Source organism: Trichoplusia ni, chromosome 19 (genome assembly GCF_003590095.1).
Source record: "Trichoplusia ni isolate ovarian cell line Hi5 chromosome 19, tn1, whole genome shotgun sequence".
NCBI lineage: Eukaryota > Metazoa > Arthropoda > Insecta > Lepidoptera > Noctuidae > Trichoplusia > Trichoplusia ni.
The window spans coordinates 6,916,436-6,930,368 of record NC_039496.1 but is presented as its reverse complement, the minus strand read 5'-3'; the positions used below and the strand labels follow the sequence as shown (position 1 = coordinate 6,930,368).

The following is a 13,933-nucleotide window of genomic DNA, read 5'->3' as shown; positions in this document are numbered from 1 at the left end:
TGACAGCGAAATGACATTTCGCATTATTGAAAATCGGAAGTTCGTTCGTGGTGATTTTTCCGATCGGTAGTTCGGCATGATTCGCATAATATTACTGTTCGATCGTTATGTTTAGCTGTTCATTGCATATTTTATTAAAGGGATATTTAGGATTAGTGCGTTTCTCCTATATCTCTTTTGATTTATGCGTCGTAAGTTAATGGTGATAGGTTATGTTATGCCCTTTACATTTTCAGGGTGAAAAGTAAGTTTGTTTTATTTATTTCGCTATGTAATCGATTATTTTCTATATTTGACTGTATGCTTAAGATTTTTGATGTTACGTAAGGTATGCTTCTAGAGTACTTTATCAGATACAGCTTTATCATAATAATATGGTAGTCTGTGCAAATTCGAACATTATTGATGTTCAATCACTTTCCGGTTTTGCCGAAAATACGACGTGCTGAAGTGAGTTGTGACGAAAGAAGGATTATTCTAAGCTTTACGTGGTAATATCAGTGTTAAACAATAGCACACCAGGACAACTGTGTTATATATTGCTGCTTGTTTATGCATTGATGTGCTATACATATAAATGTATAGAAATGTCGTGTGCGTCAGATTTTTTGTTGACCAACATAAGATAAATAATGAATTGGTTATCCAAACCTAGCAAATGTGATACCAGCATTTATGGACACATGTACAAGTATTAATATTTTGTTTTTGATAAATGTTTGTTTAACTTTGGACTGGGTGTACCAATATTGGTGTTTCTTTTTTTATTTTTTTTTCCTCTAAAATTTACATCAAGTTTGTCTCTACAGTTATTCATTTGAAGTTGGTTGCTTGATTTTGTTGTTAAAACAATATTATTTAATAGTGACACTTTTATGATTACCTTAAATATACCATAAAACAATCAAATCAGTCAATGATCACTCTCTGTACCTTTTTCTTTACAAATTCAGTTTTTCTTTAAGGCAACTATGAAAGTAGTCTGTCCATCAACTGTTTATGTATTTCATTCACTAAAATCATGCTATAAAATATTGTATTTATGTCATGATTCTTCTCCCACAAGTTAATCACCACAACCATGGACCCGAACATCTATGCACTGGTCCTTGACACCTTAAACCGTGCAACCAGTCAGGACACAGAGGTACTGAAACCTGCTGAAAAGAAGCTTCAAGAATGGGAGGTGGAACCTGGCTTTTATTCAGTACTTCTGGTAAGTTATTTGGAATGAGGATTTTTAATATAGGTATTTGAAACAATGTATTTCATTTTAATGCAAAATTTTGGTCAATGGTCAACAGTTTTAAATTGGTCATTTGGTATAATACAAGATTTAGACTTATTTTCCATTTCAAAATTCTAAGCATCAGTGTGAATAAATGACTTTGATTTAGACTTAAAAAAAGACATTAACAACTACTCTAATCTTACAGAATGTCCTTTCAAACCATTCAATTGATGGAAATGTGCGATGGCTGGCAGTGATGTGTTTCAAAAATGGCGTCGACCGTTACTGGAGGAAGAATGCGCCCAACGCCATCAGTGATGAAGAGAGAGTCAAGCTGAGACAAGGTCTTCTCACCACAAGCATATTGAGCGAACCTGTCGCTCAGATTGCTACCCAGCTTGCCGTTTTAATTTCAAAGATTGCTAGGTAAGGAATTCATGGCAAGAAAATGGCATTTATAGGTCTTGAAAACAATCTTTGTTGAATTTGTTTGTGTACAAATTGTGGACGGTTTGTGTACTTGGCTTGCGTTTTTTAAACTTTATTAGATTATGCTGACATATTTTAACTAACTTAAAGTATTTTTATTTCATTGTATTATATTGTTCAGGGTGAAAAGTAAGTTTGTTTTATTTTCATTGTATTATATTGTTTCTTTCTATTTTTAAAGACTTACAAAAAATGGTTGAGTAAATCCTGTCATTACCCCCTTCAATGTAACGAATTTAGCTTTAAATAAAAATAAACTTATTGTCATCAGTCATCATTATCAGGCCATATTCGTCCACTGCTAGACATAATCCTCCCCAATTGCATGCCATCAAGATCTATCTTCGGTCGCATATATATTGTATACTTAATTAACAAAAACAAATAGGTTTGACTGCCCTACGAGCTGGCCGGACTTGGTGCCAGAGTTGATGGGTGCGTTGAAGGCGCCACAACCACTAGTGCAGCATCGGTCCCTGCTCATCTTCCACCATGTCGTCAAAGCTCTAGCCTCTAAGAGATTAGTCGGAGATCGACGCACATTCCAGGTTAGTACATTTCAGGTTAGTGCTGCATCATCATTCATCATTATACTCTAGCTACTATTCACAGAACAATAAAACCTTAAGAAATTGTTATATCCCCTCAAAATCACAGTTAAAATAAATGGTTGTCTAGAAGGATGACAATAGACTTGTAAAAGTTCTGAAAAAAGCAAAACAATTGCATGCAACCTTTTTATTCAAAATTTTAAAGTTCAACAAAAATATCTTGGGTTGTGTTATAACATTTTTGTACCATCCATTACAGTAATCCAACACAATATAATAGAAGTCAGATTTACTTTGATACGGTTTGATTAATCATAAACCATCAGATCTTGTGCATAGTAACAAGAGTATTATTCTAACATTCATATAACCATCATAATATCATCACTACTAATATTAGATCTTCGACAGATTGCTGAACACTAACAAATCACTTAGTAATCGATCTTGACTCATTGTAGCAATATAAATACTTACTTTATTACCTTTCATGAATGTTTTCACTCAACATCTGTGCATTGTATTTGTTCTAACAATACTAAAACGCTATCATTGTATTCTGTACGTTTGCGTTTTTATCCTCGTGTTTTCGGAATAAAAAAGATTTACGTTTACTATATATTCTTCTAAGTGGCATTACTATACGGTGTACCGTTTGCGCATGGAACGTCTTTAGATTTCATTAGTATACCGTTACGTAAATATATTTATATATGAATACCGATCATATACTTTAAGTTAAGCAACTGATGCAATAGCATCGAGTTTACAATGAATTTTTACTAATTTTCACTTGTATACATATTTTTTAAATAATAATATCTCAATTACTCTAAGCGTAAGACTCGACATGTCCGTATTATACAGATCTACAGTGTGTTCATAAAAACCCACAGAATCTAACAACCACAGTTTACTCGTTCATCCTGGGCCTTTGGCATGAGAACACCGAGATCTTTCTCCGTCACATACAAGAGGGCGCTGCTACCGAGCTCATCACGGAACACTTAGAGAAGGCGCTGCTGTGTCTCAGGATATTGAGGAAACTTACAGTGTTTGGGTTCAAGAAAGCACATGAGAGTCAAGACGCAATGGCCTTTTTGAATGTTGTGTTTGACAGGGCTAAGACGAGTTTAGAATGCAGTGAGTATTTTTACCTTGACTTGTGGCCATTATTTACATTCTATAAAGTTATTCTTGCAGTAACGCATTTAATCCTTGTGTCGCGGGCGTTTTCGTTAGAATTTAAGTGACAGGCACAAAGACACTCAGACTGTACTAGAAGAAGATTCTTCGCGATACACGCGAGATCTTCGCGTATATCAAACTCACGCACCGTGGGTTAAGCGTTATGAATTCCACACTGCTATCCATGTAGTTAAGATATTATGAAAGTTGGCTTGAATGTTTTTGAAGGTTGGGCAGACAACGCAAAGACTACCTATCAAATCGCGACTAATCGCCTATTAGGTGTTAATATTGTCCATATCAAATTACCTTTTGTACAACATTGTATTAGGTCCCAGTGTGTTAATTAACACAGTAACATCAACTAAAATACATATAATTTCAGGAAAACTTCTCAAAGGCAGAGGCATCTACCCGCTGGAGCTCTGTGAGAAATTCATCATACATCTGACCAAAGTAGCGCTTGGAGTGTTATGTGCCCAGCCATTCTCGTATGTGCCTTTGATAAGGCCCTCCTTAGAGTTCGCCCTGTACTACTGCTTCACCGAGCAAGGCATGGCGCTCATATACGAGAGATTCACGATACAGTGCCTCAATATAGTGAAGGGTATCCTCCAGTGTGTCGAGTATAAACCTCCGAAGGGAATGGATCAAGTTAAGGAGCCATGTGAGTATTGGATATTACTTTTTAATTACATGTTTCATAAAAGGAATGTAAACTTAGCAATTAGCGTTCCTAACACTAAGGAGTTTTGACTCCTTTACTAAAGTTAATTAAACTGTGTCTTTAAATGATGTTACAAAACGCTATATGACTGATTTTTTTTTTATCCTCCATAGTAACTCTCCAAGCCCATCAAGTCAAAATGGAGGTTCTCGACCAGAACACACTGTGCCACATGTGTCGGCATTTAGTTTCCCATTACTTCTTACTGAGCGCTGATGACTTGGCGTTGTGGGATGCCGAGCCAGAGAGCTTCGCTACTGACGAAGCCGGCGAATCATGGAAGTACAGTTTGAGGGTAAGTTATGAAGATAATAACGGAATTAGCTAGCACTAGAAATGTTTAAAGGGATTAATTATTGATTAAATCGATCATTAATTCGTGGTTGTTCTTCCTATAGCCTTGCACCGAAGCTCTATTCATGGAGCTTTTCCAATTCCGCAACGTGCTCGCCCCCGAGCTCGTGCGGTTGTTGGCAACACTGCAAACACAACAGATTTCTCCCGACGACTTGCCTGGTATATTAAAGAAAGATGCCGTTTATAACGCTGTAGGACTGGCTGCGTTTGATCTCTATGACGACGTATGTAATCGAATATTCAGATTTTATTTTACAGTACCATTTTGTCTCGTTATTTGAATCATGTTTTATTACGTTCTGCCTTAGGTTGACTTCGACGAATGGTTCACAAATGTACTGAGCCAAGAACTGAAAATCAAAGATAACAACTACAGAATAATTAGGAGGCGGGTGTGTCAACTTATCGGTACGTTAACTTAGTGAATCATTCATATAAGATATTTACCCCATTTATGTATTTCAATAAATTTTACTCTTCATATCAGGTCAATGGTGTGGTGTACGCGCATCACAATCTCTCAGACCAGCAATGTATGCTTCGTTACTGGAACCGCTCACCCGGGCAGATGAAGACGCAGCTGTCAAGTTGGCGGCCGCTGAAGCTTTGAGGAGTACTATCGATGACTTCAATTTCGACGTAGAACAGTTTGCACCGTACGCTCCTCATGCGATCGCTGCGCTTTATGAGCTCCTGGTATGATTTTTGTGGTTGTTTAAGAATTCGTTATGAGATATTCAGATAAGTTCCGATAGATTAACCAGTCAAGTAGATCCATGATCAAAATTTGTATGAGGTCTATTGTATGTTTATTTTTTTATATTTGTTAATTTTTAGTTTGCAATGAGTGCTTTTGATTTATGTCTCTGTAATTCCTAAGGCCCGATTTTCATTACGATCATGTCTTTACTCTGTGGACAATTTATGTGTCATTACTCGTTTATACTCAACTCCGTGGCCGCCTCACGATGTTTAGGATGTATGCTTATAAAGGCTCAATTAGACGTTGCGAGAATACATCGTGCAGCCGCCCAGCTTGGGTATCTAACGTGATAGTAGTTCGCCAGCAATGTATTATTGCAACTGTAATGTTGTGTCGCTGTAACCCAAGTGCCACAGTAGTTTTATAATTTCAAGCCTATTTTTAGAATAGGTTGGAGTGGAAGTTGTGTAACGTTGTACTTTGCAAGCTCTAAGAATAGGTTAGAAATTATAAAACTACTGTGGCACCTGCGTAATGCCGGGTAGTTTTATAATTTCTAACATATTCTGAGAGCTAGCAAAGTATAACGTAACACAACTTGCACGATATTTCTCGCATCGTCTATAAACTGTGCGTGCGTGCCCTCAGGTGGAGTCCGAGGAGTGCGACACGAAGATGCACGTGCTGCACGTGGTGTCGTACGTGATGGAGCGCATGGGCGCGCGCGTGGCGGCGGCGGGCGGCGCGGGCGCGCTGTTCGCGTACCTGCCGCAGCTGTGGGCGCACGCCGCGCACGCCGCGCACAACATGCTGCGCGCCGCCGCGCTCGCCGCGCTCGTGCATCTGCTCAAGGTACGCGCCCACTCACTAACTACTTGTATATAGATAACTTAAGCAGTCATCAGCAGATGCGACATCACTTTAAGGCGGTGCTAATTCTTTTGTTTTAATATTTCCGGATGGTCTGTGTGGCATCAAGAAAAATATTGTTCCATCTTAAGATATTATGTCAAAACTAAGTCTAGTAAAGCGTACCTGATCATACTAAGTACATCTGATCTGCTCCAAAAACTAAATGACAATTCGTTTCGACGAAAATTAGCTTAATAAGGACTTATAACTACACAATACATGCGCTAACTATCCCAAATCCGCAAAAATGATCTGCGTTTCACAATAAATGCATCCAAATTTTAAGTACAAATATGTCTCCCGAGACATCTATTCACCAAGATTTTATTAAAGAGTGTAAATATTTTCCCTTGAAGCATACATTTTCCTGTCTAGGCCCTAGGTGAATGTCCTCAAAACATCCGACCTTGGATCCTGAGCGTGGTGAACGAGTCCACGAAGCTGTCGGAGCCGGCTCACGTGTATTTACTTGAAGATGCACTCGAGCTGTGGCTCGCGGTGCTAGAAACTTCGCAGACAGGGGACCCGGCCACGCTGCAGTTGGCTGAAAACCTACATCCTATACTAGGTCAGCTATATTACTTCGTTAGCTCAATAATCCAATATGTGTCTTGGCCTCTGGAATAAAGAAGCGCCACTTCACCCTATAGTGATTATGATGTTTGTTTTACTGTGGTTAATTCCATGGGAAGCCTACCAAGGTTTTTGTTTTTTAGAAATTTATTCAAATCAATCATGATGAATATGAAATATTACTGTATGTAAATTTTAAAGTGCACAATGATTCAATGGTCTATTTTATGATTTAATATTACGTTAGTTTTGTAGACGGGATAAAGCTGTCAAATCAATAAAGATACTAAGTACAACTAGTACCACCTTACGTTACCTTACTACTTAATCGAAATACAGAAAAATACTCTCATTTGTTGTTACTCAGACAGAAAGATGTCTTAAAAACACTCCTCATTTACAACAGAACAATCATCAGAACACCTCCGGATAGTGGTGTACATAATGCAGGCGTACACCCTCCTCTGCCCCGAGGAGTTTCTATCAGGCCCGGGCGGCAAGTGCATGGCCTTACTAGAAGACATGCTCAGCGACATGAGGACCGAGGGCGTCATCACCGTGTTGAAGATGGCGGAGATCTGCATCAGTGTCACCTTCCCCGAAAGGAACGCCTTCCTGGGGGTCAAGGTTATCTGGCCACTCTTGATAAGGGTTATACAGTGAGTATCTTGAAGGTCTTTTTTGTTAACTAGAGATATTTACAAGTATTTAATTCTTGATTGTTAGTTTTGCGTAGTGAACGATTGTTTACATAAATTCTGTAAGATTTTTTAAGATTGAGAACTTAGTTAACACACGGAATAGCAAAGGAATGATTACATAGTTTACTTTTTTGATATACACATTTCTATCATACAAAAAAATGTTGTCAATCACAGTAATCTGCACTCAGCGTAATAAATCTGAGTAATCGTTCTGACGATTTAATCTCTTTCACTGCTTCAACCAACAAATCAAATAAATAATAACAGTAACACGATTTCTAGCTGTCTCCTCGAAGGCGACGACCTGCCGATGGTCCTCTCTGTCCAACTGTGCCTTGTCTCCCGCGTCATACTCCTCTCCACGGAGCTGTTTTACAAAGCCATACAAGAGGCGGCCAGTGGGATCGCGGACTACGACTCCGACCCCGCTAAGCTGCTGACAAGGTTCCTGCACGTCTGGACTGAGAAGATGAACTTGGTTACGCAGATTGAGAGGTGGAAGGTTGTTGGTAAGTCGCTTTTATACTTCCTGGATGATAAGTTACTCCAAATGTTAAAGGAATGGGAAATATGTAGTCCTCATTTAATGACTGAAGTTAATGCCTAGTTTGTTTATGTTCTTGTTGTTTTAATCTTATTTTTACCATATGATATAGTTAAGCAGGACATACCATAATATTTAACAAGGGTTAATAACAGAAATATCTCGTGGTTGGCAAACTTATCTGGATAATCAATTTGTCACAGGAAACTTCTCGAACTGTACTTGATATTCGTTACCAGAATAGTTGTATTAATGATACTTTGTTCCACAGGGCTAGGTTTAGCAGCTCTCTTGACGACACAGAACGCTACAGTGCTACAGCGGTTCCCCGCTATATTGCTGAATTTGACAGAAGTCCTCAATGATGTGATGAAGGCTGAAGAAAATGGCGCCTATATCGAGTAAGTTTTCTTTTTTTATAAATATTTTTTAATTACTTAAAGGGTTATTCAGAAACCCTTAACCCCCCAAAACCCCCAGATGCCCTTTAGACACAATTTAAGTGAGGGACTTTTATTGGAGCAGTTTTGAACTCGTCGAAAAGAAATGAGCGGCACTACTTCTCATGTAGTTCCGTTTAGCTACATTAGAGGAGCCCTGTTCGAGAAATCGCTCGGCGGTGGATGATGTTATAAAGAAGAAAGAACACAGAAAGTAGTTAAGCACGTTTATTTCGTTCCGTAGCGGATTGCTGGCGCCGCCGGGCTCGCGGCCGGCGTCCCCGCTGGAGGGGCGCGGGGGCGCGGCGCGCTGGGGCGCGGGGGGCGCGGGGGGCGCGGGGGGCGCGCCCGACACGCCGCACGAGATCCGGCGCCGCGCGCTCATGGCCTCGCACCCCGCGCACACCATCGACCTGCGGGTCGTCATACACCATCAGGTACCCGACTACACTACATGCATATACTAAGCGACCGCGGACTCCCAATCCCTCGAGCGGTAGGATCTACCGCTATATCTCATTTCCTCTACTGCATTTCGTCAAACCAGCTCTAGCGGGCAGTCGTCGGGGATGGCGTCAGTCTCAAGGCACCAATTGTATCATTCCTTTATTATTGTTGTAATTTTATGTAATCAGTTTTCAGGGTGAACCCCAAAAATCTATGAAAATGTATTTATGAGATGCCTTAAAAAAAACTCTCCTCTTCATTTAATTATTCTTCACAGTTTAAACTTAAGCAATTCCGTCATTCATTCAAATCACTTTTACAACTCTTAACAAGACTTCAATACAATTTCAGTTGGAGACACTAAAGAATCAAGTTGGGGCGGAAACGTTTGAGCGCTTAGTGCAATCCACAGACCGGGATACCGTTACACAGATTCGGGAATACCTGCCTCTGTAAATGAACGAGTGTCTAGGACTTGCCAGCAAATGTGTAAGACTCTAGTTATGTCAGAAAGAAGACTTTTGAATATGACGTAGATGTATTGTATGATGTCATAACACACTTGATAGTCAGTATTCCAGTGTTGACAGTTTATTTTTTCATGATAATTAATAGTATTTCATTGACATGGATTTTGTTAAGAAAAATGAGTTGGCTGTCATTGCTTCAAGCAGTTGTTTTTATTAATTTACAGTGGATCTCTTTCTGACATGATTAGGGTCAACTTCTAAATTGTAACAATGCTTTTATCCCAACGTCTAGTAAACATAGACTCGCCAGAGTTATTGTTTATATTTGTACATTTTGTAACACTTATTTTAAAGTATTTAATGCTGAATTTTACTGTATATATTAACAGCTATATTTTTTGCAAGATGAGAAGTTTTCAGACAGTGTTTGGACTAATTTATAATAAAAGGAATTCCCTTTTTACGATTTAAAAGTGAAAGCATGCTGACATGAAAATTAAATGAAATTAATTATTATTTTTACTAAATATATATCTTTTTAAATCATTCTTGACCGACGTGTTTTCTGATTCTGGCATAAAAATATAGTTGTTGATACTAAATGTTCCTCCTTGTAAAATACCATGGTGGTCTAATTTTAAATTCAATTACTAATTCAGTAAAATAAACTTTATTTTCAAAGCATTAAGAAACAGTTTGCCTTTATTTTAATGGTATTTGCAACAATATTGTTGTTTTATTTAAATACTTCAGGTAAGCTCATCATATAGGTCATGAATATGTGTACATGTGATATTTAAATACAATTTCCTATACTATAGCTTTAATATAGGAGATATGTAGACGTCTTATAGCGGTATTCTGTTTTATCTAATACTATATCAGTGTTGGGTTTTCAAAGAGTATCCCTCTTTAGAAATTTACACATCAAGTATTGTGAAATTCTATTTTATCTTTATACAGACAACAACGCCTGTATCAGAGATCTAAATGCTATATTGTTGTCGTTGTGCATATTAAGTGCGTAGACTGTGTCGTCTTTCTTACAACGTGGTACAAAAGTACTGCGTTATATTACTCAAATTGTTAAAAAGTCGTTTATAAAGTATCATCTATATTATTTTATCTTGACGATAATGTATAAAAACACAATAATTCAGGCAAAAATACTAAATTACCGAGATAACAACTGAATACCCAGAGCTAGAGATAAAGAAAATATTTACACACTATGAATTCATCATGTATAAGTCACGAAGCGACAGTAGGTCACCGGTGACCGACGAACGAATCGACTTCAGAAAACTATGAGCACTTCTACTATTGTCTAGAGTTAACTTAGCCGAATATTGAGATAAGTAAAATGAAAAATATAAAATGAATAAAAATATGTCAACGGATTATGAATACTGCAGTTATTTTATCTTCACTGTTTCAACCTTTAGTATGGTAGTCGTAAAATATAGTATTTAACAACTTATAAATAGTCATAAAAATACATCAGAATATTGATGAAATTAACATGTTAGTTCGTAAAACTTATAAAATAATGGCCTTTGAAATAGAAAAATAATAAAAATATTATAAATAAATTTGGATAAGAATTGTTTAATCTTAATTAAATTACAGTCAATATGATTTGCTAAGCTTAAGAGTGTATACGAAACTGTTTTTAATAGGAATAGGATTATAATTAGCATTTTTTTACTTCTGGTCGATACTATGTGATATTGTATCAATTGTGTAAGTTAATATTTTGAAAATTAAAACAATGAAATGCTTGTTCTTCTATGTGAGTTTTCATTACGCCAATTGAACGATGTCTACGAATGGGAAATGCCTACCGACGGGCGTTTTAAATTGTATCTTTTAACTATTTAGGTTTGCTTCATCTTATTTCGAATGTTCAAGTTAGCTTGATGTCTGATGAGGAGAATATATTGCTGTATATTGAATAGTTCTGGAAACGTGGTAGCATTATGTGTAAAGAAACAATATCTATTTATATTTTTATTGAGGATTGAAACCATAAACTACGTAAAATGCATTTAGGTATTTTCCGGTCGGCAGAAAGCATGTAAGTAAAGAAATGCTTTACCAGAGTATAATGTAACTATTTTAATCTCAAGAATTAATAAAATAAAGATTCTTAAAATATTCCTGACATTTTTATCAGTTTATATTGTCCCACGGTTGGGCAAAGCCCACCACCTGCCGCACGTATGGGCAAAGTACCAGGCATTCATAAAGAAAAGAAGATCAACTCTGACGCTTCGAGTACTTCTCATAAAAATATATTTTGATATAAAGTGCCAATTAATTAAAACCATAATGTAACCAGGTTCTCATAACTGTAAGTATGTATGTACTATGTACGAAGATTCCAAGTTGAAGAGTGATTGTATTATATAAAAATATTAAATATAATAACTGATGCATATTTTTTTATCGCTCGAATGTAATCTTAGCTTAATGATATGTATAGTTGTTTCATTGCACTGAAATATGTCTTACTCTAAAAATGCACTTTGAACAAGTTTTTAAATATTGTCCACATAATACTAAAAATGTTTTTTTGAGCCTTTGAAATGGAGACAAATTTGTCATTTGAAGCATAAAGTCGTGATAATAACAGAACTTCACTAACACATTATTTGCAATATTTATCCATCCATAGGTTTTATTTTGCATTCTAATTACACTGTGCCTTCTGTATTATAAACTTTGTATTTTCATTCCATTTAATTTTAATAATTTTTAATAACGTATTAATGTTTATCCTATGCCTAGCCTTTTACAAAACTGTATTGGGGCTTCCAGTTTAGTAAAATACACCACAATTTATATTTATATTATTAATTCTGTATACATGTAGGTACAACATTTGCAGGTCACGAAGGACTGTAAATATTGAATATCGCTTGCTTTATGAAACCAATGAATATGTTTTTTTCTTTAGTATAATGTAAGTCATCTTTCTTAATAGTCATGCACTTCAAAGCTAATTTAACTCTTAATTTTTGTGTCATAGAGTTTATAATTGTAGGCCAGGTGGCGTGACGAAACTATAATGTGAAATAACTTGCACTACATAGCTATATCTATAAGTCTTATGTTTTGTCTAGTAAACAATTAATGTAGCTAGCTTAGCTACTGTATTGTAGACCGTACGTATGTAAATAACAACGAAATACAAAAATAAAGCTTACTGTATTGACACAGAGGTTAAAGATATCAAAGATTCACCATCAGTGTTTGATCTAATGTAGAAATTTGCGGAATTAATAACTATGATTAAAATATAGTAAATCTAACACAATAAGAGATATTACTATCGACACTAACGCCATCTATGAACTAACTTTGTGAACTCAATACGAGTTTATGGAAATGTAATTTGTAAAGGAAAATATTATTAGGAAAACATATTTACAGCCAACTAAGGCATTTTTTGTTAATATTTTAAAATATAATTCATTTATTATTAAGTTTTATTTGTGGCACAACGAAGGACTGTTTCTATGAACTTATCTTTTGCAGTTGTTTTGTATAATATTACCAGCACCGACTATCTGTAATTTGGAAAAATACTAAAAGTTAAACATTTCAAATCTTCTTAGTATAGGTCTTTTGGCCAGATAAATAAACTTTACATGTCACGTGTCACGCTCGATATTGGTAAAAACGAAATGCGTATATGTAAAATACAATTGACTGTATTGTTGACTTGGCATAGTTCTGTTTCTATCACATTAACATAAATAAAGTAACAGGACGTAATAATCTGTTGCTACTCAAATATGGGACATCTATTTATCTGAGTAGCTCTTCAGTCTCTGAAAAGCTAATTAACCTTATTAGTTGTCAATTTACTTAGTCGCGGTTGTGATTGGTTGTCAAAAACACTAACTACCATAGACAGATGATGAACAATTCACATTTTGATCAGCCTTTTTCACCGGGAGTAAGTTGGATGTCCGTATAGAGCAAATTTGCCAATTCACAGTGCTAAGTATAGCTTATTTATCTGGACCTAAGTCTAGATGACTGAATCTAGATTACAAGACGCAATGACTATCTCTATTTAGATCTAACGCAAATAATAGAACGAAATAAATTGTTTTACAATGCGATTATCGAATTTTATTAAACTGTTCCAAAAAAATACTTGACAATCCCTAAATATGAAATTATTTTTATAAGTAACCTTACTTACTAAATAACGATTATTATAGTCGATATGTTGTTTAATTCTCCCAAAAACACAGATAGTAACAATTCACTTCTACATTCTTCTATAAACTATAAGAATAGGATAGAGAATTATAAAAGGATTTTTGAGAGTCTTAACCAGACTCAAACTCAAATTTATTTAGCTTCACCATCTCAAAGAGGTAGGTGAGGAGCTTATGGCTAAGCTATAACCGCATAAGTGATTTGGTCCGTGGATGGGTGACCATCTTTGTCATAACTCGTTCCTCCGTGTTTCGGAAGGCTCGTTAAATTGTGGGTCCCGGCTGTTATTCCTACATCTTTGACAGTTGTTACAGATAGTCAGAAGCTGAAAAAGTCTGACAGCCAGTCTAACCAAGGGGTA

The 13,933-nt window shown here is 36.3% G+C and overlaps 1 protein-coding gene across 2 annotated transcripts; it reads left to right on the top strand.

The window, feature by feature from the left end:
- The first annotated feature begins 12 nt into the window (after nucleotides 1-12).
- Nucleotides 13-13,469, top strand: LOC113503327 (importin-11). 2 transcript variants are annotated; one of them, XM_026885186.1, is made up of 17 exons: nucleotides 13-244; nucleotides 1,067-1,216; nucleotides 1,437-1,657; nucleotides 2,109-2,268; nucleotides 3,168-3,414; nucleotides 3,845-4,126; nucleotides 4,300-4,481; nucleotides 4,585-4,767; nucleotides 4,852-4,951; nucleotides 5,031-5,239; nucleotides 5,895-6,098; nucleotides 6,534-6,726; nucleotides 7,138-7,390; nucleotides 7,718-7,944; nucleotides 8,251-8,380; nucleotides 8,664-8,856; nucleotides 9,218-13,469. In XM_026885186.1, the coding sequence occupies exons 2-17, from the start codon at nucleotides 1,082-1,084 to the stop codon at nucleotides 9,320-9,322; spliced, it is 3,024 nt and encodes a 1,007-aa protein (XP_026740987.1). In that variant the 5' UTR covers nucleotides 13-244; nucleotides 1,067-1,081; the 3' UTR covers nucleotides 9,323-13,469. The 2 variants fall into 2 exon arrangements, with proteins under 2 accessions (XP_026740987.1, XP_026740986.1); XM_026885185.1 differs by having other exon boundaries at nucleotides 7,703-7,944.
- The last annotated feature ends 464 nt before the right edge of the window (nucleotides 13,470-13,933 follow it).

Bases quoted from the DNA above. Each gene is read 5' to 3' on its own strand.
- LOC113503327 (XM_026885185.1), top strand. From the start codon at position 1,082: ATGGACCCGAACATCTATGCACTGGTCCTTGACACCTTAAACCGTGCA. The intron at 4,952-5,030 runs GTACGTTAACTT...TCTTCATATCAG, and splicing joins GCGGGTGTGTCAACTTATCG to GTCAATGGTGTGGTGTACGC. The intron at 6,727-7,137 runs GTCAGCTATATT...CATTTACAACAG, and splicing joins AAACCTACATCCTATACTAG to AACAATCATCAGAACACCTC.